At 40.8% G+C, this 23,697-nt stretch overlaps 1 protein-coding gene across 3 annotated transcripts in view; it reads left to right on the top strand.

Annotated features, from left to right (window-relative positions):
• tspan4a (tetraspanin 4a) overlaps nucleotides 1-23,697 on the top strand; it is a 165,514-nt gene that overhangs the window by 102,095 nt on the left and 39,722 nt on the right. For all 3 annotated transcript variants that reach the window (XM_069657904.1, XM_069657903.1, XM_069657902.1), the window contains 2 exons: nucleotides 4,121-4,312; nucleotides 19,350-19,424. In XM_069657904.1, coding sequence (XP_069514005.1) covers nucleotides 4,121-4,312; nucleotides 19,350-19,424 — 267 coding nt within the window. The remainder of the gene's footprint in view (nucleotides 1-4,120; nucleotides 4,313-19,349; nucleotides 19,425-23,697) is intronic.

The following is a 23,697-nucleotide window of genomic DNA, read 5'->3' as shown; positions in this document are numbered from 1 at the left end:
GATGCAGCCTTTGAGAAAACAGAACCCCCCCTTTTTTAAGTCCCTGCTGGTCTCAGTGCTGCCTCTGCTTCCTCTTGGGTACCAGGTGCCACACATATGGCTCTGTTACATTATTAACGTTAACTGGATAATGTCAGCAATGGAAAGTTCTATCAGTTAATCATATTTATGTCACACTGCTATACTTCTTTTTACTGCTGTGGCTAGAGAAAATGAATAAACATGCCCATACAGCTAAAATCTTACATGTGTGAACTCCACCCACGTCGATTTATCCTCCCCTCCAATGAGCTCAAGTATCTGACCTCGAAATGTTCACCGGCATCAATTCCCAGCGCTCCCTTTTCATCCTCCATCCCTCTTACTGCGGCCAATCTTCATTAGAGAATAATGTACACTCTGGGGCATAATAAGGCTCCTTTGTGAGTGACAGTGACCCAAAGACACTTAATTTAAAAGCAGCTGAGATCTCCGAGCCGTGCTCGATAGTGAACAGAAACCTGCCTTAGTGAATGGAGCCCCATATGAGTGCTTTTCATTCCTGCCTTGGCCTACTTCTAGCTCAAAAGCTCATTAAATAAGATCTTGCGTAGAAGCTGGAAATAGAAAGAAAAGTTGGAGATGAAAACAACAATCACGTATGAAGCCGAGTAAATCGTTTGCCTTGGGAGTTCTGGAGAGTGGCTGCAGAGAAAGTGAGTGTCTGCGTGATTGATGCTTCCTATAGATGAATCTTAATGTCCTTACTCATGTGCATCGTGGATTTGTTTCTGTTTTTCTGCCACACTTTAATTCTGTGACTTTGAAGGCAAACATGTTGTGGTTCTTTAAAAAAGAAGCCAAAATTCAAAGCAGAAAAAAACAGCATCCACACTGACTTTGGAGTCCCGACATGAAAATATCCTCTCAGAGCAGCTGCATTCTTCAAACACTGGCCCCAGCTGACTGTAATTGGTCTCACTTATTAAAAAGCCAGCCTCTTTAGTGGAGGTGATAATTGGTCTTATATCACAATTCAGTAGGTTTAATAGGAAATTCATACCTTCTTACTTTGAAATATTAACAGAATTACTGATCATTTGGCCTCAAACTGTTTTTATTATAAAAATGAGACAAACTGAAGCCTGCAGAGGAACAAGCAGGTTAAACGTATTAGCTACAGCAGGTACGCTTGAAAATGAACAAAATGCAGATCAGATTACGCTTACTTTTAACAGGCAATGTCAAGTGCATCTGGGATGTTTAATTGACACTCATTGAATCAGTAAATTTGATCTTTCAAAATATTCTATTTTGCATCACGATGTCAGCTCGTTCTACGTCCTGCACGGTGTAACATTTTATGGCTATATTCAGGCGCTGGCAGCTCCTGTCGTCTTACTTTACGACAGGAAACTTCCACTGTAACTTGAACCTCCTAACGCATTGTGATTCACATGTGAGCTATCTTTAATCCCAGCCAAAGTGCTTTTGTTGCTTAAAGGTATCACAGATATGACTGGGTCTGATTACTGCATGGGAAACCCAATCTTTTAAGTCCACTTTGGACGCCATTATCCACCCCACCACCTCCGTGTGACTCCAGTGTTGTAAACACAGCACTTTGTGAACTTAATTCATATATTAGGCAATTGACGTAATCCAGTCATTAAACTGGGAAATGTTTGAGCAGTATAAATATACGTAAATGTAATTTCTATACGACAGGGTTGAGTTGATTCCAGTTGGGGACCTGTTGTCACATAACATTCCTCTGTCTCCCCAGGTTTCCGTAAACCTTCTGTCAGTTGTCTTCTACAATAGAGGTAGAAATTGAAAGAAACTATATGAACACCATAAACCTCACCACCTAAGTTATTTCTGTAGGTTAATTATGGTTTTGTGTGAAGGCTGTGGGGTTCGAGCCCTGACTGCTACAGTCACATGTCGAAGTGTCCTAGGGCAAGACACTGAACCCCTAATTGCTCCCGAAGGCACAGCCATCGGTGTATGAATGGGCATAGATCCTGATTGGAGATTTGCACTTCGGCTTTTGCCATCAGTGTGTGAATGTGAGTGTGAAAGGGTGACTGTGAACGTAGTGTAAAAGCGCTTTGAGTGGTCTGAAGAATAGAAGAGCGCGACATAAGTACAGTCCATTTACCATTTTTGTAGGCTTGAATAGTTTGTTGTAAAGTCTATACAGATCTGGTCCTGGTACAAAGAATTCCAATTTCTTTGATTTAATTGCCTTAAAAAAATCTCGCTACCAGAGTAGTGGTTGAATCTCTTGGGGTTCTTTCATACCTATTGATTTGGTACAAACAAACTCTGGTATGTTTGTGTGAATTTGTGTGTGTGGGGGTTGAATTTTAGTGCAGACTGAACAACTGGGCCATGGCCACTTCAAAAGAAGGGGCTCAATTTGCTTCCAACCACACTCTGGTGTGGTGTGTTTGTGTATGTTTGTGATGTGAAACCAAAGCAAACTTACTGCTGGAATGTGTGAGACCAGAATATGAATTTAAAAGCTCAAGTTTAATATGCTAATTGTTTGAATTCTAAAGAAAACAATGTTCAAAGAGATATATTTAAGCAACCGATATTATGCAAGACCATTGGGTAAACATGGTTACGTGTCAGCACATGAGTGTGGGGAATTTCCCTGATACATCACAAAGATAAAAGAGCAGTTCCTCATTAGAAAACAAATAAGAAAGCGACCACACAGGGTCTATCCCTCCTATAATATTACATTATGAACCCCTCCTTTCATTGTAGCCACTGGCACTGTTCCAGCCTGCTTTAAACATGTTGCGGTGCAGCCCTATTCAAAAAGCCCAATGTAACTCCTCTCTATCCACTATACTTGAAGAGGCTACTTTATTCAAACTGTTTCCTTATCTTTACCTAAACAACTTCCCGGAACAGTTTCAGTCAGGGCGGCTGCATTACTGAAAGTTGACAATGGCCTGTTCTTCACAATCTATTTCTCTAAATGTCCTGTCTTGATTTTACTGGACCATTGTTGGTAGTAATGCCCTGAGTTGGTTCATGTCCTAAGAAACAGAACTTTCTTAATAACATAGGAAATTGTAACTCCTCTCCAGCCAATCTATCATGTGAGATCCCCCAAGGCTCCATCCTCGGCCCCGTTCTCTTCAACATTTACATGCTTGTATTGGGGTAAAATCATCCACAGACAAACATCTCCTTAAACTGTAACAATGACGAAATTCAGCTCTATCTCAATCTGCTAACTCACTCTGAAACTTCATTGAAGACACAAAAAGCGGGCTGACTTAAAATGTTGTTTTTCCCCCGACTGAGTGAGAGCAAAGCTGAAGTTGTTGATCTCAACAGCTTAGGTCAGCTCTTCACCTACCAAAGCCCTAAGCTAAGAACCTTTGTGTAATATTTGACTGTTTACATTTGACAACCAAGTAAAAGCTGGAGTAAAATCCTGTTTCCAAATTAAAATCTTTCCTCCCCTTCGGTTAGTATGAAAACTTCTCCCTACTTCATTACTGTAAATCCCTGTATATTGGTATCAGCCAGTCATCCCTGTCCTGCCTGCAGCTCGTCCAAAATGCTGTGCCCAGGCTTCTGAGTATAGCTCCAGGAGAGAGCTAATTATTATCATCCTAGCTTCTCTTTACTGGCTTCCAATAAGCTTTGGGATTGATTTTAGGTTGCACTGTTTGCTTTTAAATCCTTGAATGGCTAAGCTAAGCTTATTCCTCCTGTCTGTAGCTTCAGACTGACGTGACAGGTGTGAGAGTTGACGTCAATCTAACCCTCTGCAGAAAAGCAAATAAACATATTTTGTTTAATATTGGTCTATCTCTTCTTGTTTTTTTAAGAGGCTCGTGTTCCTTTGTTCTCCTCCCTCTGTTGATCTATTACCCTGACTGTCGCGGCTTTTCGAGTTTTTGACAAGTGCTGTGTTTTTTGTTTTGCTTTCCCTCTTCAACCTTGCTCACCCTCGCTGGCATTCATTTTAAAAAAACAAACCAAAGCCACAACAAGGCTGCCCATATTTTTACGCACCAACACGTTTGACTGTGTTCCTGTTCAGGGTGTATTTGACTTTGTTGTTAGCACACTGACAGCTTTACACCTCTTTGTGATTCCTTTGCAGTTGGGAGGATGTGGCATACTGGGGGTGGGAGTCTGGCTCTCAGTGACCCAGGGAAACTTTGCCACCCTGTCATCATCCCTTCCCTCCCTGTCGGCAGCCAACCTGCTCATCGCAGTGGGGACCATCATCATGGTGATTGGCTGTCTGGGCTGTGTGGGAGCTGTCAAAGAGAGCCGTCCGCTGCTGCTGACGGTAAGTTGTCTGCCAGTATGATTTCAGATGCTATCGCTGATTTTAAAGGCTGTGCTGACATGATGATGCCACATTCTCATTATATTATGTTGTTGTTGTTGACATGACGAATTATATCACTAACTTTTGCAATAAGCCTCCATATTCTCATACAGGGAGATTTTTTTTATTGTTCTCTCTGTCACTGATTGTTCAGACACGCTGCTGATTCAACCTGTATCCATTTCATGACCGCTTTTACTGTGAACAGCTGCTGTCTGGGTGAGCTTCTCTTGTGCACAACAAGTCTTTCCATTTACATTTATGGTTTGTTTGTGATAAGCAGAAGCAGAGCTGCACAATCTTTATAATTTCCAATTATCACCATGGCTCACAAGACAAAGGAAGGAGCAATGAAGAGAGAAACTAAAAATCACCTTTGTTAAAACACAGTGTGTTTGAGCAGGTGCGACAATGTTCTTTTGGGTTGTTAGATGTGTTGTTATACTGTGTAAAGCGTGGCAATGTTGACATGACTTCCCAGTTGGGATCTCATTTTTTGATTATTCTGAAAAATGACATTATTCCAAATAATGCAACATCATGCTGAGTTGTTTACCGGAGAAAGAGCCAACACTGGAAATGTGTTCCTTTCAAATATCAAAATGATACAGTATTCCCATTTAGAGAGCCCAACTCTGAACACGCTTGAATAGTAAAGACAGGCCTGTTAAGAACAGCCAACAGTTTTCCTTTGTGCTTAATTGACAAAAAAAAATCCACAGATTTCACATTAATTAGCAGCAGCAGTTTGAATTTGACATCAAAATTGATGGTCATGACTAAAATGTTCACCTCCAGCTTGTTAAGACATTTTTAAATATGTAAATAATAGCCTTCCCTGCAGCTTATGACCAAATCTTTCATACTGTAAATGATGGCCTGTCCTAAAAGCTTGTTAAAACATAGTCAATTGTGTAAATAATGACCGTAAAAGCTACAATAGCAGCAGCTATACATAATCAAAAATAACAGAGCTCTGGCCACAATGTCCTTTATATGTGTGTGTAGAAACTCCCAGTGACACAGCTTTAGTGCCGTCTGCCGTTAATGCATAAACAGTTACCGTATATTTTAGTGTACAAGATGCACTTTTTTACCAACATAAAATGCAGAGGCGTATTTTATTGTGCTGTGGTATTTTACCCGGACAATGGCGCTATAATCTAGCTAAAGCTTCGTCACGGACACCCGTGCAGCCGCCATCCTCACAACAACGTTCACACAACACACAGCAAAGCAGGATTGCAAACTTGACATGGCGAAAACAGATGGTAGGCTATAATTTGTGTGTGTTTTGTAAGTATTGGAATAACTTCTTTACATGGCAAACCTTTTTTCCCTCTGGCCTACCCCCAAAACAGATTGCGTATTGTATTCCAGTGCGATTTATATTCTGGATTTTACGGTAAATCAACTACATTGACAAAAGCAACTCTACTCTAGATGAACAAGCACATGTTTGTTATTTGCAGTTGTGGCAACAATTAATAAAATAGGGGAGAGGGTGGAGGTGGTGTTACTTATCATATCAGGTCATGACTGATATGGCATAGTATGATCAGGAAGTATGGACCAATTCTTCACACGGTTGCTGAAAGATGATGACCCGATCATCCCTGATATGTGATGATAGGGTGTGTTTTTAAGCCCCTCTATTAGCCTCCATTTAGATTCACAAGATACCCTCCAAGTGTCCATCTCCATCACTGCCGCCATCTTCTTGAAAAACAAAGAATCATATCTTTTCTGGTTTTGTTACTTGTGGCGTCAATGGCATCATCATCTGACTGTTTTATACATATTCATCGTAAACCCTCTGACACTTCCAACATGCTGCAATACAGAAACACACTCTTCATTAATATGAGATGCACATTAAAAAATTGCACAGTGTAGTTATACACGATTAGCACTTTAGGTAATGTATCGCTTCCCTGCAGTATTTGGGTCACATGTGGGTCCAGCCTTGTTGCAAGAGGAACTGACCTCCTTGAAGCAACACCAGAAGCCCCACTGTTATGGCTGCTCCGTTTTCTATTAAGATTCATATCTGGAGATTTTACTCTAAGTCTCCTGTTTGTTTTGAGGTTGTAATTTACCTGCTTTTATCTATGTTGAAGTAATGACAGGCCTTTAGGAAAGGGCAGTGCAAAACTTTATGATTGTGGCCTCTTGGATATAATCCATTACCTTATTGTCAGCAGATGCTGTATCGTACTACAAGAGGCCTTTTTTTATTAAGTGCTTAAATGGAATCATAACACGTGCTGCTGCTGTATAGTCCGTCATGCCAGTCGTTTGCAGTACATTCTAATGTATTTCTACTTTTTTATAAATAATTTAAAGTCACATGCTCTCCTACATTCAGTCAAGGCTACATTTTAATCTTGTTTGCAGTTTAATTTAAGAGCTTAAAAATGCCCACTGTTTGGCATTCAAAAAGCCAACAAGTGCAATGTAGCTATCAACTGTTTCGAAGCAAACTGAGAAAGTACAAATACTAGTCCCAGTTAAGCACTGTAATGCATCCTCCTTTAAGTCACATTATAATAAATGTATAAATAAGTGACGTGGACAGACGTCAAAGATTCTTCTAATATTTCTAAATAAACAGCCAGCATGATGTGCATGTAGTCTTCTTTAAAAGCAGTGCCATGTTGGATTTTAATAGAGTATAATTTACAGCAGAAATGTCTGAACCTTGACTAACCTTTCCCACAGGAAAAGACATATATATACTCACTAACATGCAAATCAGGCCACAGGAAGTGTTTGACATCAAATATCGAACATTTTAATGCTCTAATTTGTACAGCTTTTGTGCGTTGCTCCGTGTTCGTACCAGGCGTCCCTGATAAGGTGCGAACCCTGAATCCTTACAAGATTAATGATCGATAAACAAACAAAAGCTGATGTAATCAAGCAGCGACCCTGCCCAACATTTATCACAAAGAATAATTCTGTCTGGGGACAAAATAGCATTAATCATAAGAAAAATGGCACAGCAGGAGGAAGCAATTATGAGCTCTGTGGGAATAAGTCTCTGTGTCGATCATTAGTATGATCCATGACATTTTCCCCACAGTGACCAGACGAATTCCAGCGCTGTGTCAATATAATGAGACCGGGCAAATTATAAGTCTGCTTTAATGAGTGACGGAGATTAGAAAAGACTTTTCTTCCTTCAACTTTCAGGGATAATTAGCATGTTGATCACTGATGAGGGACACTGAGTATTGAAACATCGCTATGATATTTTAGAGGAATTACTGCTGTGCTCTGTGCTCGCAGAAGTATTGTTTCTGTTTCTGTGTGCTCTGTAATTTACAGCAACATCAGACTTACTGGTTCACTGTTTTAGAATATGCTTTTGTAATTCTGTGTTCTGGATGACTTCAAAGACATTTCAGCCTAGAAATACATAAAACTTCATACAATTTATTCTTTAAACATGGCCAGTCTGTTCCCCAGGTTTTCTTTGGTCTTGATGTTTGGCACAAAAATTGCAGCAGCCTTCAGACAAAGTTACTAAACAGGGATGTGGGTTGTTAGTGTGTAAAGTGATGCCTGAAAAAAGGAGCCTTAAAAGGGATATTTCTCATTCAGCTTCATACTGAGTGATGAAAACACAATTTTGTGCCAACGTTAGATCAAAAGAATTGTGAGGATGTGAGGAAAGTATTTCAGGTGTGCTTGGTGCTAGAAGTAACAGTTGATGTTTATTTTCTGCTTAGACAACATCGAGTGATTGTTGGAGTTCTGCCAAGGTTTGGACAGACACAAAAGCACAGCAGAAGAGGATCTGTGTTACAAAAAATATCTAGTTCTTCGATCGAAAAGAAGTCGAGGTACAGGTACATAACTGCCAACATGAGGAGAAATGTTACATAGATGCACTGTGGCCCCCCTCACTGAATATGAAACCTGGTTGTGTCTGCTGCTAACATTAACCAAAGGCAAATATTTACAGTGTGTATTAACCTGATCGAATACACAGACATCTAAATCCCCTCAGTTTCATTTTCTGTGTAAACTTCAGATGAACTGGGCATTCATGGAGCAGTGTTTTCTCCCCAATTATACCAACAGAGTGTTTCTAATAGGCAGTGAGAGATTGGCTTCTTCTCCATAGCAGGACCTAATTGGAGTTCTTTCATCAAAGTGAGGTTGCCAGGAACCAACACAATGAACAGGAAGTCTCTGCGCCCGCTCATGAAATAGTCCAACAACACCCACATTAAACCACAACTTCTCATTTTTGTACTTTGTACAAATAAAACAAAGGAGATAAAGAATTGTTCATTTCTGAGCTTTAGAGGTGCGGCAGCAGGTATAGTTATCTTTGGACAAGCTGTTTCCTGTCTAAGCTTCTCATTTAACAGACAGAGGAAGTGTACACAAGTTTATTTCCCAAAAGGCCAAACTATTTTTTTCAATGTACAGTTTAGGAAAATACATCCTCCTTCTTTATAACACAATTTCCTTCATTTCATTGGTTTTAAGTGGGAAGGGCTGCACGGTGCAGTGGTTAGTGCTGTTGCCTCACAGCTAGAAGGGCACTGCTTCAAACCCCGGTTTGGGCAAAGTTGGCCTTTCTGTGTGGTGCATGTGTGTTTGCATGTTTTCCCCATGCATGCGTGGGTTCTCTCTGCGGTCTCCAGCTTCCTCCCACAGTCCAAAGACATTCTTGTAAGGTTAATTGGTGACTCTAAATTGCCCATAGGTGTGGGTGCCCTGTGATTGACTGGCGCCCAGTCCATGGTGTAACCCCGCCTGTCACCCAATGACTGGATAGGCTCCAGCTGCCCCACGACCCTGAACAAGATTTGCGGTATAGATAATGGATGGATGGATAAAGTGGTAGGGTTTCTATTTCAAACAGTGCTGTCACATCTCTGCACCAATAAGAATGCTCAATCACTAATAAATAATAAATAGGGATTATTGTTTCTTAAACTGATAACCTCGAAGATTTTCATCTCAATAAATATCTGTTAAGTCACTATCCATCACCGAATGAGACAACACAATGGTGACTGAGCCTATGGCCCACTGATGAAAGCCTTTGCATTAACAGGATTACAGACTGGGTGTCTGGTGCAACAACCAAGCTGCACCCAGTTAGTGACGCATTTTCCATCAGCCAGCAGTGGTTGGTCTGCCAGAGAGGGTAGGCGGAGCTAAGCGGCTGCTTTTCCGGTCTCTGCAAGTGTTGCGAGTAAACAGTAATCTACTATGGCTGAACAAACAAAAAAAGATGGATGACTACAGATACAACTTCAAAAATAAGTGAAAATCCGAACATATCTGGGAAGTGTGCTCCTGTAATTACCGTTTTTACCATAGGTGCCGCCAAAGAGAACGAAACTAAGATCATCAAGATTACCACTTTAACTGAAACTCATTTGATCCTGTTTTGACCAAAACAAAAAAATCAATACAAAGAAACACGCTTTAAAGAAAGCAGCGTTCTTCACAATTTGAGTGTGAACATCGGTCTTGACATAAAACCAGTTTTTGGAACAGAATCCAATTCTCTGTCCTTTCAAACAGAGAATAAGAGGCATGTGGGGACACTATTTTCATCAGGGTAATGGGTAATTAAAGTCATGTTTCGCACGAGTGAGTCTGGACGGTCAATACTAATGCACGTCAGAGGGCACAGAGGAGGTGTGGCGGGTCTGTGACCTAATCTGCCCACAAATTAGTTGGAAAGGTGAGGGCAGTGTGCTGTGAATGGAAGCAGATTGTTAACACAGAGCAGGCCTGAGATTTAGAGCCTGTTAATGATTAGACCCCAACACATCAAAAGAACAGGTGTATCACCTCAAAGGCTTCCCTCTGTCTACGCTCCGGGCTGCAGGATTCCAAAAGGTATTGATTCTGGAGACGCCAAGGATTGTGTGCCTGACACTGCTGCTTCACCAGTCTTATATTGGTCTGTCAACACACACAAAGAGGCGCTGTAGCTGTAACACTGTGTGGAAATCACAGCATGGATGAACATGAAGGAATCAATCTCTGTGCCAGGACTTTGATTATACTTCTCATCCCGCAGCCCTGCGAAGGCATCAATCTCTGCTAAACAGGGGTATCAGCACTGCTTGCTCAACAAGACACATAAATAACATGAGTGTATGCAAGCAGGGCTGCGGCGAGTGTTATATATATATTTTAATAATGTTTGCAATCTGCATTTCGACCTGCGTGACTAATAAAAGCCAGTGTGCTACAGATATATTGAAGTCTACTTGAATGCAGAGTAAATATTACAACATAACTCTCTCTGGGGGCTAATGGCAAAGCTCTTTTCTGGGCTATGAACTGCCCCGCTGCAATAAAACAAGCTAACATGAAAACACTAAAAAAAACAAAAACAACAACGAGCTAACCCCGAGGAGCTATTCTGGTCCTCGAGAAGTCTCGGTGTCCTGCAGCTTTTTGTTCCCTCCTGAAGGTGTCAGTTAGAGACGGAGCAGCTGTGGCTCATTAACTCTCACGGTACAAACACTGTGATGGAACAAGAACCTGCAGGACACCGGCCCACAACGGTACATCTGAGAGGTCTCAAAGCGACACTTTGATATTGCCGCTGATGCACCGACATGAAAAAACACAAAATGACGCGTGCCACCACTCAATACTCTGTATCCCGTAGGCTTGCACAGATAGAGCAGTACAAAGAAAAAGTACTGTACTGGATTTCCTGGCTTGAAATTCTCGGTGTTATCTGGTGATGAGAAACGAGAGGAAGAAATAAAATGTGCCTGCGAGTGCATGATCAGGAGAAGGATGTCAGGGATGAAAGCAGCCTTCCTACAACATACACAGAGCACAGGCAAGCGTGATGGTTTATATATAGAGATGTCTTACTGTACAGAGCTGGTGGAAAGAACATATACTGACGCACTGTTTCTAAGTAGTATTCTGAGGTACTACTGCATATTTGAGGTCATATGTTAATTTTACACTCTCTACTTGTAGTACTCTACACTGCAGAGAGAAATATTGTACGTTATACTTACTTTAAGGTGGATTCATCATCAAATTTTTAATTTAAGGCTCCAAGATGCGAACAGATTTCAAAATAAGGGAATATGAAACTAACACCAAATTTTGTAGCAGAAGTTTGTGTTGTCCTTATTAATAATCCATGACTGCCAGTTATCTTGCTGTCCTTTGAAGGGAGGGGGGCCACTGGACTAACTCTATATAAAGTTAAGTTACAACTAGCCCCATCTCCACCTGCAATAGCGCTGCGTACACATTAATTCATTGGTATTAGGGGTGCAAACGGATGCTCACTAAATAAATCATAATTGGTTACAGAACAAATCTAATGGATCATCGTTTTGTAGTCGTGTATTGTTTCCACATGTTATCCCACTAAGTCCCCTGTGTCATGTAGGCCTATAATTGTTATTTAAAAAGCGATCATGCTTGTTGCTTTCTGTGTTTTAAAAATAATCCCCATGGCAACGTTACGAATTCAGCAATGATGTCATAGGAACCGCACGCAGCCGGATGCAGCTAAAGAATCCTGTGAAGACTTGGCTGGTGAAACATGGCTGATAGCTGCAAACAAAGCTTCGCATGGCAACACTGGGAGTGGGTCAGCTGCTTGGCCCACACGCTCTAGCAGGCCATCAGTGATGGTTTCATGGCTGTCCCTAACCTAGAGCGGCAATTCGCCTTGTGGCACTTCCTCACCACAGCGCCCTATCGAAACAGGCTCTCCACCTGGCGCAGGATCAAATGGCCCTCCCAAAGCACGGCCTTATGCAGTGTTATAAAGCCCGCTGGAACTCGTTTATGAAATGTTTGTACGCCTTGTTGAACAGAGGTGGGAAATCGTTGCTGTCCTCTCTGACCGCTCTTTCACCAGCCATAGCAACACGCGCATGCTGGAGCTCCAGGATGAATACTGCAGGGATATAGAGGAAATCACCCCAGTGCAGGTGGCAACAAGCAGACAGTCTCCCTTTCCATTGCTTACCCGGTGGTGTGTGGCTTTATGTGGCTGCACACTGCCCAGACAAACGCCAACCAACACCAACTGTCGGGTCAGTGTGCAACAGTCTGTGTTTGTCGGATGGAGTTGTTCGAGTTTGACATGTCCAGTCGGGTTTGGTGGAGTCGTGGAAAGTCAGACCAACGTGCGCCTTTTTCCAAACACACCGCAACATTCTGAGAGTGTGTTCCCTTGACAACTAGCCTGTACTTGCGTGCCGAACATCAGTACACATGACTTTCTCTTTCTAATGCCCGTAACTATCTGTCCGTTAAGCCCTCACTTTAGTTTAACAAAACAAAAGTCAGCTAATGTCTGGGCAGTGCGGAGCTGGCACTTTCGGAACACTCTAAAGATTGCAACCAGCAACTGCCAACTTTAGAGTGTAGAGGTGAGTTGGGCATGTTCTGGGCAGTGTGAAGTCACCTTAAGACCCCGACATCGGCGCACTGCACTGCCTTTTTTGTTGAAGCCTACGGTTAAAAGAGGAGCATTAGCTGTCATGAACATTATTGTTATTTTGTAAACTGACAGAAGGCCTGTCTCTCCCTTCATCCGATTGGACAATGGGAAAAAACGGCCATGACGTCAGGCGCTTTGAGTTGAGGTTTTTTCAACTCGAGGCGCTCACAGCATTTCCTCAAAGAAGCGAAGCACTCTGCAAAGCAAAAGCAGCGCGCGAAAAGCCTCCCTCTCATTGAAAACAACTACAAAGAAGCCCCCAGCTGCTAAAACGCGGTCTGTCTGATCTGGCCCTAAATCAGCGATGGAAAAGGAGACTGTCTCCAGATTCCATTGCTCAACTTTTGTAGACCGCATGCTGGACCGCATGTGAAAAAACAAAACAAAGAAAACTACAAAGTGATTATGAGTAATCAGCAATGGGACGAGTAATCAGTGAGAGAAAATGTTGAATTTCTGCATCCCTAATTGGGTGGTTCTCATGTTTTTGCTGGTCTTGTTTTGTACATGTGTAATTACTAGTATCCTCTAACGAAAGAAAATCCTCCAGCTGTCATTTAACAGTCAAACTTATCACTCACTGTGAATCTGAAAAGTGTAAATAAATGCCCTTCCATTCTGCGTGCTGGACTTGCTTTGTCCGACACTAACCGGGTGGCAGCAGAAACGGGCGTGATAAATTACTAACTAGAAATAATCAATATTCTTCCTGAGCGTCTCCTTTGTTTTTTTTGTCATATTTAAGGTGTCGGTATTCATTCCTGTATGTTTCATACCTGGCTAACTGGAGCTTTAAGTAAATGCTCCGAGCTCCCACCACTGATAGTAAGTTGGGGTAAGATTGAAAATCATAAGTACATTGTTTGACAACAGTTTAATATCTGAGGAGCCTTTCGCTTCATAGAAACCTGTTTATGGCCCCATTTCTTTTCCGTCTTTCTCTGATCTCCTATAAATCTTTCCTGTAGTCATGCTGCTGGAGGCCACTGCTGCAAACAGAATAACAGATTCCAGCTTGAATAATGACAATCCAGGAAAACATATCGAGCCTGTTTCGGTCCTTGTGTAATGGGATCCCAGTCTTTGTTTATGATAATTTATCACAGCGCGACATCGAGCGCACGGCAGCACAAAACAACCCCAACTTCAGTATTAGGTACGAGTTGAGAAATTCATGCACATTTATGTAAAGCGTACCTTAAATACAAACTAGCGCTATTAACGCTGTAGAAGGATGCTGCCTGCTGTCACATAAACAAGTGCGTCATTACAGACTTGTTAGGCAACAGCCTCTCAAAGTCATTTCAAACAAATGATGCTGTTTTTCTATGTTTTATGTTGCAATTAGACTTTTTTTACTGGTAAACAGACGTGTTTACAGCCATCTGTGTTGATGTGTTTGTTATCATTATTAACATGGCTGCGACGGTGCATCCGTCCTTTTAAATCAATTATGTTTCATCAAAGTCTCCAAACTTAATTAGCACGCTGGCTTTCTGCACAGTTCACAAATGGATTTTCATTATTTACTATTAATCTATGCAACCCGCCTGATAATATTAACATGCAATGCAGTATTTTGAAATTCCTCAGGCTAATTCATTCACTTTTTTGTAGTGTATTAAAAAAGCAAAATGCAGTCTTCTGCCATTAAATGATCCCATTCAGACTGGTTATAGCCTGTGGTCTGAAGAAGACGAGTTAAATTTCCTATTAAAGGCAAATTAATGGGGAATATTCAGAGAGCCGCAGGGGATGAGTCTGTTTGTTTTCCAGATGCTGGTGAGGATCACTTTCTCATTCCTAACAATGTCCCTCTGCTCTTTGCTGTGATTTTATGGTCTCCAGAAGAACCACATGAACGCAGCAGAGCAGAGAGCCACTGAGAGCACGGAGGGAAAATAACAGAGGGAAAGAATATTAAAGGGATTTTTTTTAGCTTTAAAGGATCAGTGTGGAAGATTTAGAGAATCCATTGGAAGAAATTGAACGTGAAATTCATAAGTATGTTTTTATCAGTGAGCAGTCAACTAAAAATAAGATTAGATGTGTTTTAGTTCCCAAAGAATAAAGTCTTTATAACTGCAGACTGAGTGTCTTACATGGAGAGCGCCATGTTTCAGTACGGTAGCCAAAAGCAAACAATAAAACACTGGCTGGAGTTTCATGGCCACCACTTTGGGCTGTGATGCTTCATTTCCCTGTGTTGTCTTTTTCAACAAACTGTGTTAACGCTCAAATGTTCAGGCCTCCCACATTATGACCCAATATGCCAGACAAATATCCATAGGTAGCACAAAGACGTACTTAAGTACAACTAAAAAATATTAATATAACAACTTTAAATAAACTGATTACAAGGAACTTCCTCAACTGCAGCAGGCAGATGTTTTAGGCAAACCTACTGTTTGCTACCTACCAACTACCAAACAACAAACAGATAAAGTTACTAACTAAATGGTGATGAAATGATAATGCTCAGGGATTCAGAAGTGATTACAATCTCTACAGTGATTAATGATTATTTCATTTGTCAAAAGGCTGGCAACATATTAAAGGCAAATGTTCTGCTGGAGGCCTGGTTCCAGACCTCTGACACGCTGTCAGTCCTTCAGGTTTTCAAATGGTTCTGGTGTCGTGCCCATTGACAGTTTTCTCAGTAAAAGAGACGACCAAGCAAATCAGAGACTTGCAGGCTTCATTAAATATGGGGCTGGCAACTTCCTGGGCCAGAGCCAGAAAAATAGCAACAGCAAAACGGCCTTAAGACAAGAGTGGAAAAAGTAAAAACAGACACACTTTTGATCGTAGACGTCAGAAGATATCTCTGAATATCTATCACACACATTACGTCAACTCCTCTTAGCAACAACTAGCCCTCTTTATGTGGACGAACAGTTACGTTGGCAAGACTGATGCTTCTTCATCATTTATGTGAAAATGTAGTTCAGTTTGATTATCAGGATACTCTGCTGGATGTGTAATTAAGGATTTGTGAGCAAATGTTTGCGAGCGCATTTCCATATTATCACTGAGCAAAGAGGTCTGTGCAGCAACATGGATTCATAGGCCTGCTGCTTGTTTTAGATTCCCTCTGCCTTCTGGTGGCTGATAATCGATTCATGCAGTAGTAGCTTTTCGACCAGTAGTAGTCGAAAAACTCACATAAGCAAGTGCCTTGTGCCTCCAGTGCCTGCAGCGACTTGAATCAGCTCAGGAACTCCTGAGCAGACACTGAATTTAAATTTGCAGCAGAGTATCTGCACGGTTGACCCTTCAATCTCTGTCCACGAAAATATTCAGAGAACCATCGCAGGTCAAGACTTTTTCCATAAAAAGACAAAATGTCAGAGATTCAAACTTGACTTCTGCTATTTTGCGAGTCTCCTTCCTTCAATATTTCTCAACTTTCTTCAGTTGCATAACCGCGGTGCATAACAAAAAATAGTCAAATATTGTTGCTTTCTGGGGTAGATTCTTGTATCTTTGAAATGTCAGATATTCAGAGTTAGGTAAACTGAGTTTTTTCACTTGACTGAAATGTATTTTCACATTATCTCCAGGCATTCAGCCGCCTGAAAAGCCTCAATGTTATACACAGTTCAGGATATTTCCTCAGTGTAAATAAACAACTAAAAATCTCTCAAATTGGAGCTTCTTGGAAGTTGGACTCACAACACAGAGCACAAAGAACAGACAATGAAGCCTGACAGAACAATAGAAATTGATTTCAGACGTTTTTTTTGAGAGCCTCTCTTCTAAAGCGCATGAGTCACCATGGGCTATATTCTGTTAGCTCGTCTCTTTCTCACCTTCCAGTGCTGCCATGCTCAGTGATTCATTCATGCAGGTGCTGCCAAAGAGACCTCAGGGGCGACTGACAGCCCTGCTCGATGCCAGTCTTGTGAACTCGCATCCACTGTCAAGCCAGCGTCTGAATACACGGAGGAGGTGTAGCCATGATGTCTTTGAAAAACAACTTCTCTGCTTTTAAAACCTGTTCTGACCCTGTGAGATGGTCCCAGGCTTCTGTGCTCACTCACAAAAACATCTCAGGCAGCGAGCAGGTCTGTGAGGTTGCACCATGTTCAACATCTTAGGTTTGTGCCTTTGCACGCTTGTTTTCTTGTATTTCTATACAGCCCTCCATAAAAACGGGAAAAAATAGAGACCCTAAACACCTGATTCCCACGATTCACTTTACGCTTCTATGATTCAAAACTCAGTGAAATCTGAAATACAGAAATTAAACTTCTTATAAATATATTCTTCGGTTTTCAGAACTCCAATCGTACATCCTTAAATTTGCTTAGAACTAAATAAAAAAAAGGTTTAGTGAGTGTCTTTCAAACATGAAATTCTTAAACCCATTAAACTGTTCTCATAAGTAAAACAGGAAAGAAATATAGGCTTAAAAATGGGCTCAAGCTTTTATTGTTACTGAATCCTTTGTTACATTTTATCTCCTCTCTACATCCTCAAAGCCCTCAAAAAATGGACACAAAAATGTAGTTCAAAAGCTTAGGAAGGATTGTCTTATAAATCAAAATAAGACAAAGAATAAAACTAGTGACCCAATGCATTAATAATGTAACACCGTTCCCGAGTAATGCTGATAGATATTAAAACACTGGGTTGTCTTAGCATTAACTATAAACTTGATATACTTAAATATACCATTAGAATGTGGGCAAAGCAAGAGCACAGGGACAACTTCTGCTGTGTGTCTCGGTATACCTTTAATGTCAGTCTCGACTGTAGGACAGCTGAAAGCGCTCAACAGCTGTGATACATCACTTACAATATTACACTTTCATGAAGTGCAAAGCGACGCCCATCTGAGATTTAATACAACACGAGCAACGATCAAGACAGGAGTGAACGTAAGTCAGTAAGTGCCAACAAAGTGAGACAGGTGCTGACAGGCAGTGCACAGGGCGCAACATCAACAACATCCTCAATGTCATCATCATCAATAGCATCAATATCATTAAGGTCAGAGGTGTTCATAAAGAGCTGGGTCTTTAGCTTCTTCTTAAAGGTGAAAGGGACTCTGCGGACCGAATGGAGTTTGGCAGCCCGTTCTACCACCGGGGGACTACTGAGGAGAAGAGTCTAGTTAACGACTTAGGGCCCTGTTGTGATGGGAGTACCAGACACCTTTCATTGGCAGAGCGTACTGTATAACACTTCCTGTTGTAAAACAATATCACTCCACCAATCTCAATCAACAGAAACCTTAAAGGCAGAGTGCACCATATGAAATAGTACTCTTCCTGAATTAAGGAACATAATACCATGTAAATATAACACTGATTTAAATTCCAAACATTATTTTAATTACCTGACAAAAATAATCACGTCTAACAATACTAACTTTTTTTCATGTTGCACTATAAGTATTATAAGATGTCTCCAATGTAGTTTCACCTCTTTGCACCATGGGTATCCGTACTGTTACCAGCCTGGGCCTGTCCCTTTAAGAAGGTGGCCTGATGGGTAATGTATGCTGTTATAGTTGACGTTCCTGAGGAAGTGCGAGTAGTCTATGGTTTGTGTGAATAAAAAGACCCGGTTTGGAAAATATACCTAGTGTATTCGGACTGCTAGTTAGCAGCATTCAACGAGCCGAGCAGTCCCATAGCACGGTTAGCGACCACAGTGCTGGAAAGGGTAACAGTACTAAAGGGCTATCCATCAAGAAGTTTCTGAGATATTTCAGCAAAGTTATGGACCAATGAACCAGCCAACATTTCCTTCCTAGAGCATGGCTGAAGGATGGGTTACCAGTTTTGTTCTCTATAACGCAGCACAACACTGATATGTGTAGATGTATTGGTCTACAGACATCGATTGACAATCTGGTGCCGTTTCAATCGAGATCTTTGTGTGACCCTCCCGGACGTTGTGCCCATCATGCCCCTCAAACTGTGTCCCCCTCCCCTGGATCACTTCCATGTGTGAGAGTCGAGTCGTGTCCTAGCAGAGCTGCTGATGGATGAGCTCGTAACTGTTTTAAGCGCCCACATGGGCCCACAGGAAGAAGATGTATGACCCATCACGCAGCTCATCCCGCCCGCCGCAGAGAGTAGGGGTGGGTGGGGAGTGGTGGGGAATAAAATGTGGCTCCTTTAACAAATTCAGAAGAGGATGGTGAAAAAAACAGTATATCACCTCTGCCAGTCTGTCCTGCTGGCTGTGATTGTGCCACCGCCTCCTCTCTCTCTGCTCTCTGACCTGTCAGTTAGAAATATCGAGGCTGAACGATCTACAGCTCTTCGATCGCCCTCACTTCCCCGAATCCTTCTCTTTGACACTTTATGGCATTTTCTCTTTCTTTCTCTTACTTTTCCCTTTCAGTCGCTCACACGCTCTGGTGTCTTCTGCCTTTTTCACTCTCTTCAATTTAAACTTGATTCCCTCCTCACAGACAGATACCTATTTTCCACATTGTGCTCCTCTCTGATAAATTTTGTGTTAAATAACTCAGCTGTTCTCGCTCTTCCCTTTGTGTCTCCACAGTTCTTCATACTCCTCCTGCTCATCTTCTTCCTGGAGATTCTGTCCATCATGCTTTTCTTCATCTACCAAGACGAGGTAAGACACCTTGATTGCTCTCATCCTGTTATATTGTGTGATTTTTTCTGCAGCTGAAAAGCCCAGCGGCGGAAGAAGCTCTCATACGTCATGCAGATTGCTGATGCTCCAGATAGAAGCTGCAGTTTTAAAATGATGCTCCTCGGCAGCCAGGTTGCTTTGATGCTCCTACGAGCTGTGTTGTTTGTTAGATAAGAAGACAGCATGTCAGCTGACATTCTGCATGAATATTGGTTTAATGAAAACGATTGTGCTTTGCTTGATGCACACACACACAAACACTGTGTGATATCTCTAGGCTGCGACCGGGAAAAAAAAAAACAGGTCTGTCTACAATTTCCTTTCCTTGTTAATAAATCTCAATCTATCTCAGCTCATCCATTTTGGATGATTTCCCCCGTAAATAAACGAGTCAGGCAAGAGAAAAGGAGCGGATGAGCGATTTGAATTTGTAATCCTTTCACATTTCAGCTCAGGTTTTAATAAAGCATTAAAGGCACATTTTAAAATCATCTATCTTTATCTTAATTAAGAGTTTGAGGGCTGGATTTTGGATTTGTTTGGCTGTTTTCACAACAAATATATTATTTTTTCATGGTGCAAATATCAAACCCTCAGGACTCGAGTGTAAGCTGTGACAATGTTTTTCCATTCCGCCTTCACACATCTATCAAACACACAATGATGTACATCATGTTGACAATGGGTATTAGTTGGACTTTGGGTATTAGTGAGATTAGTGGAGCACTGGAGGGAATTGCATTCTCAAAAAGTCTGTGTTTTTATGAAATACTCAAAAAGTCTGAAACATAGTCCAAGAGCCTCTTAATGAAAATACCTCAAAGGCTTTTCAGCATAATGTTGGTTATCTTTTAATTGAGAACTACTGTTGCCTTTATTATAATCATTATTTAAATTAACAATTCAATTCATCACAAACAAAAAGTCTTAATGTTTTGTAATAATGGAATCAAAAGTGCAAAGCGTGCGTTGTTGTGTTCTAATCAACCTATTATTTAAATTTAATAACAGGGCGAGCAGGAGGAAGACGAGCAGCAGTGAACAAACGGCTGCTTTTGTATAATTTCATGGTTGATCCTTCATCACTTTCAAATTAAATTACCATTTCAAATTTGGTTAAGGGCTGCAACTAACAATTATTTTCAGTCAAGATTAAGCTGTTGATTATTTTTATTGTTTGGTAATTATACTGTCAAAAAAAGAACACAACTGTTTCCTGAAGCAAAGGGCAACATCGTCAGTGTTTTTGTTCAACAAATGGCACCAAAACACAAAAATAATTGGTGTCAGAATATAAAAAGAGCATTTTAGAAGCTGGAGCCTGGCAATAATTGAGTTTTTATCTTTTGTTTGACTAATGGATGAATTGCCAAATCATTTCAGAACTAACTTATTTAATAAGCTAACATTATCATTAGGTGTTAAGGCCACTTCAGATCAATGATTCGCATTGAGACTGGACGCAACTGCCAACAGAATCCCCTGACATCTGATCGTAAACGTTCTCAAACTGGGCCGTTCACATCAAAGCAACGCAACACAACGCAACGCACAGCTGACCGTCTCCATAGCAACGACGCACTGACATACCCCACTTCTTCTGCGTTAATACTGTAACGTTAGTATTAGGGTTAAGTGACATCAATTAACTAGCTGGATTTCTGTTATCGTTAAAAAAAGAAATGGATGACAGTGATATGCTCGTAATGTTAGCTGTAACATTAATAAACGTCGAAGACAGAGGCAGGGTGCCTACGCCAATTTATCCTGATTGGCTTAATAGCTACATCATTCCATTCTAACTACTATCCAGTTCACAGGGCTGCAGTTTTCTCTGCAACATTGTAAAACTGTTTAGTTGCTTTGCAAATCATTGATCTGAACTGGGCTTCAGAGATACAGTGGGAAAGACAGAGACTCCTAGCTAAAGCATTATTAGCAAGTAAGTGGTTGAATCAAAATGATTAAACATGTTGTTTTACTTTGAAATACAGCTTTCGGATTGTCGCCATCAAATGTCTCTTCAGTCGCTCAACAATTTGGAAGCAGATAAATGAAAACGCCTGCCAGATACCCTACATTAACATCTAAATGACTCACAGTCTGAAATACAAAAAAACCCAAAACAATTTCCATATTTTTCATGTTAATGCAGGACTCACGTATCCTGTTCATTGATAAGATAATAAAATCGAAACTCAAAAAGTCCCCAGGTGTGGCCTGGTTGGCAGGGTGCATTTTATTGGGCGCCCTCTAGAGGCTTTTAATGACCACTGCAGGGTGGAGATGACTCAAAGCGCAGAGCCTTCATCATAAATCATTGGTAATTTCGAAACCACTTGTGTTCCATTATTCATGTGTTGGGACAGAGAACATTATCCCTGAAGACTTGGTCCAAGGCCGACTCTGACTCTAATGCCTTTGTACATTTCTGTAAATAACAGCCTACTTTGATATTTCCCCCACTTTCTGTCTGAATTATATTTGCGACCACAGACCTTGGACTTGCGTCTACTGGCTTTTATCTCTTTGTTATTGTTTTTTAGGGTGATTATATGATTGCCTAATGTGTTGTATTACCATCTGAGCTTGTCTTTGGTGGTGTAACCCAATGAGAATATCTGCACTGGGCTTTAATCCAATCAGCTCTCTTCTGTTTAGCTTTTAATGAATGTTGTCTTTTTGTCACGCCTCACCTTTCGGCTGGTTTGTGTGTTCCCTGATGTTCAGTACACTCCATTATTCAGCCTCTGAATTATTCAGTTTCGTCCACCCAGGAGGGGATTAGCTACAAAAAGACACAGTAAAAAGTTGGGGATGGTAGATGATCTGCAAGCTGGTGCACCAAGGGAGATCTCTCAGTAAAGAATGGGTGGGCATTATCCGTACTTCCAATGATATTTTTTAAAACAGCATGAGATCTTTGTGAGTTGTTGAATGTGGTCACTGCTGGAATACTGCACTAAACCTTTTCAATATAATATCCTAAAGTATATCCAACAAAATGGCTCATTTCATTATGTTGCAAAGAAAAAACTTTGTTTAACTTTCGCACATTAACTTGAATTTACTGTGGTATTTTGCTTCTTTTGGGGAGTGCATAGCCCCTTATAGAAATGGTGTTGTAGACCCAAGTAGCAGAAATAATTTGGACGTCTCACGAGGAACATTTACTCCAAAAACTATAGACAGGAGTATTCTATAAACTTCCACCTCTTTTGTTAAAGCTGGTTATGTTTGGTGAACTCAACCTTCTTAGTAAAGGTTTGAATAAGATCACTGTCATGGTTGATTCGGAGGTTTCAGAGATGCAAACCCTCACATATTTACATCAAATGCTTTGCCCACTCGACTATCGGCTTTCCTGTGACTTTCTTCGTGATGACAAATCTATATTTCAGCTTCATGGAAAAGCTGCCTTTGTTGTCTAAGACAGGTGTCTGCATCATGTTTAATTTATCATTGCGTTTCCATACTAGCGTCAATACAATTGATTAGAAAATAACGAGAAAAAAAGGTTTTGTCTCTCTTTTGTGTTGTACTGTTATTGTTATTTAATTGAACGATTCAGAATTTGTCTCTGCAATTTCCTTCAGTGTACGATAACGTTCCGGGCACCTGTGAGTGGATGCACTCAGCTGCTGTTGTGTTCAGCGTTCCTTCTATCAAAAGTGGAATAATAGGCGTATCAACATAAGAGGCACATCATTCTGAGGCTCATTTGTGAAAAGTAATGAAGAAATTAAGAGACAATAGTGGAGAGAAACGCTTAATGTTTGACGGATGTTTTGATGGTAATGAAACTGTGTCCTTTTTATCCAATTATTGATACCACCTCATGAATCATGGTTCCTGCTCTCTGCTACAGGATAGTATATTAGAAGCCTAAGAGTAGAGGAACTAAGGCCCTTAAAGATAAATATACCCCTACCCGAGGTAAAACAAAGCACAACCATGTTTTTTCATAACTTGAACATGTCAAGCTTTGAAATGGATGTTTTTTATAAAAAATATTTTACTGCAAAAACTTGTTTTTTGTATGTTTCTTGAATCTTATAAAAAATAAAAATAGTGAAAGTTAAAGCCTACTAAAACACCCATGAATTACAGGTGTAAATTTAATGGGAAAGCAACAATTCAAAAGGTGTGTACTTTATACAAGTTGGTCATTTTTAAAGTAAGGAGACTAATCATCAGAAGATGTCTTTTATATCTACTAAAGAGTGCAATCTTATCAGAAAAGTAGGTTATT

The sequence above is a fragment of the Semicossyphus pulcher genome, unplaced genomic scaffold (genome assembly GCF_022749685.1).
Source record: "Semicossyphus pulcher isolate SPU_LCO1_2020_fin unplaced genomic scaffold, fSemPul1.0.p SCAF_1, whole genome shotgun sequence".
NCBI lineage: Eukaryota > Metazoa > Chordata > Actinopteri > Labriformes > Labridae > Semicossyphus > Semicossyphus pulcher.
The sequence above is the reverse complement of the archived record's forward strand: the minus strand, read 5'-3'. Positions and strand labels throughout refer to the sequence as shown.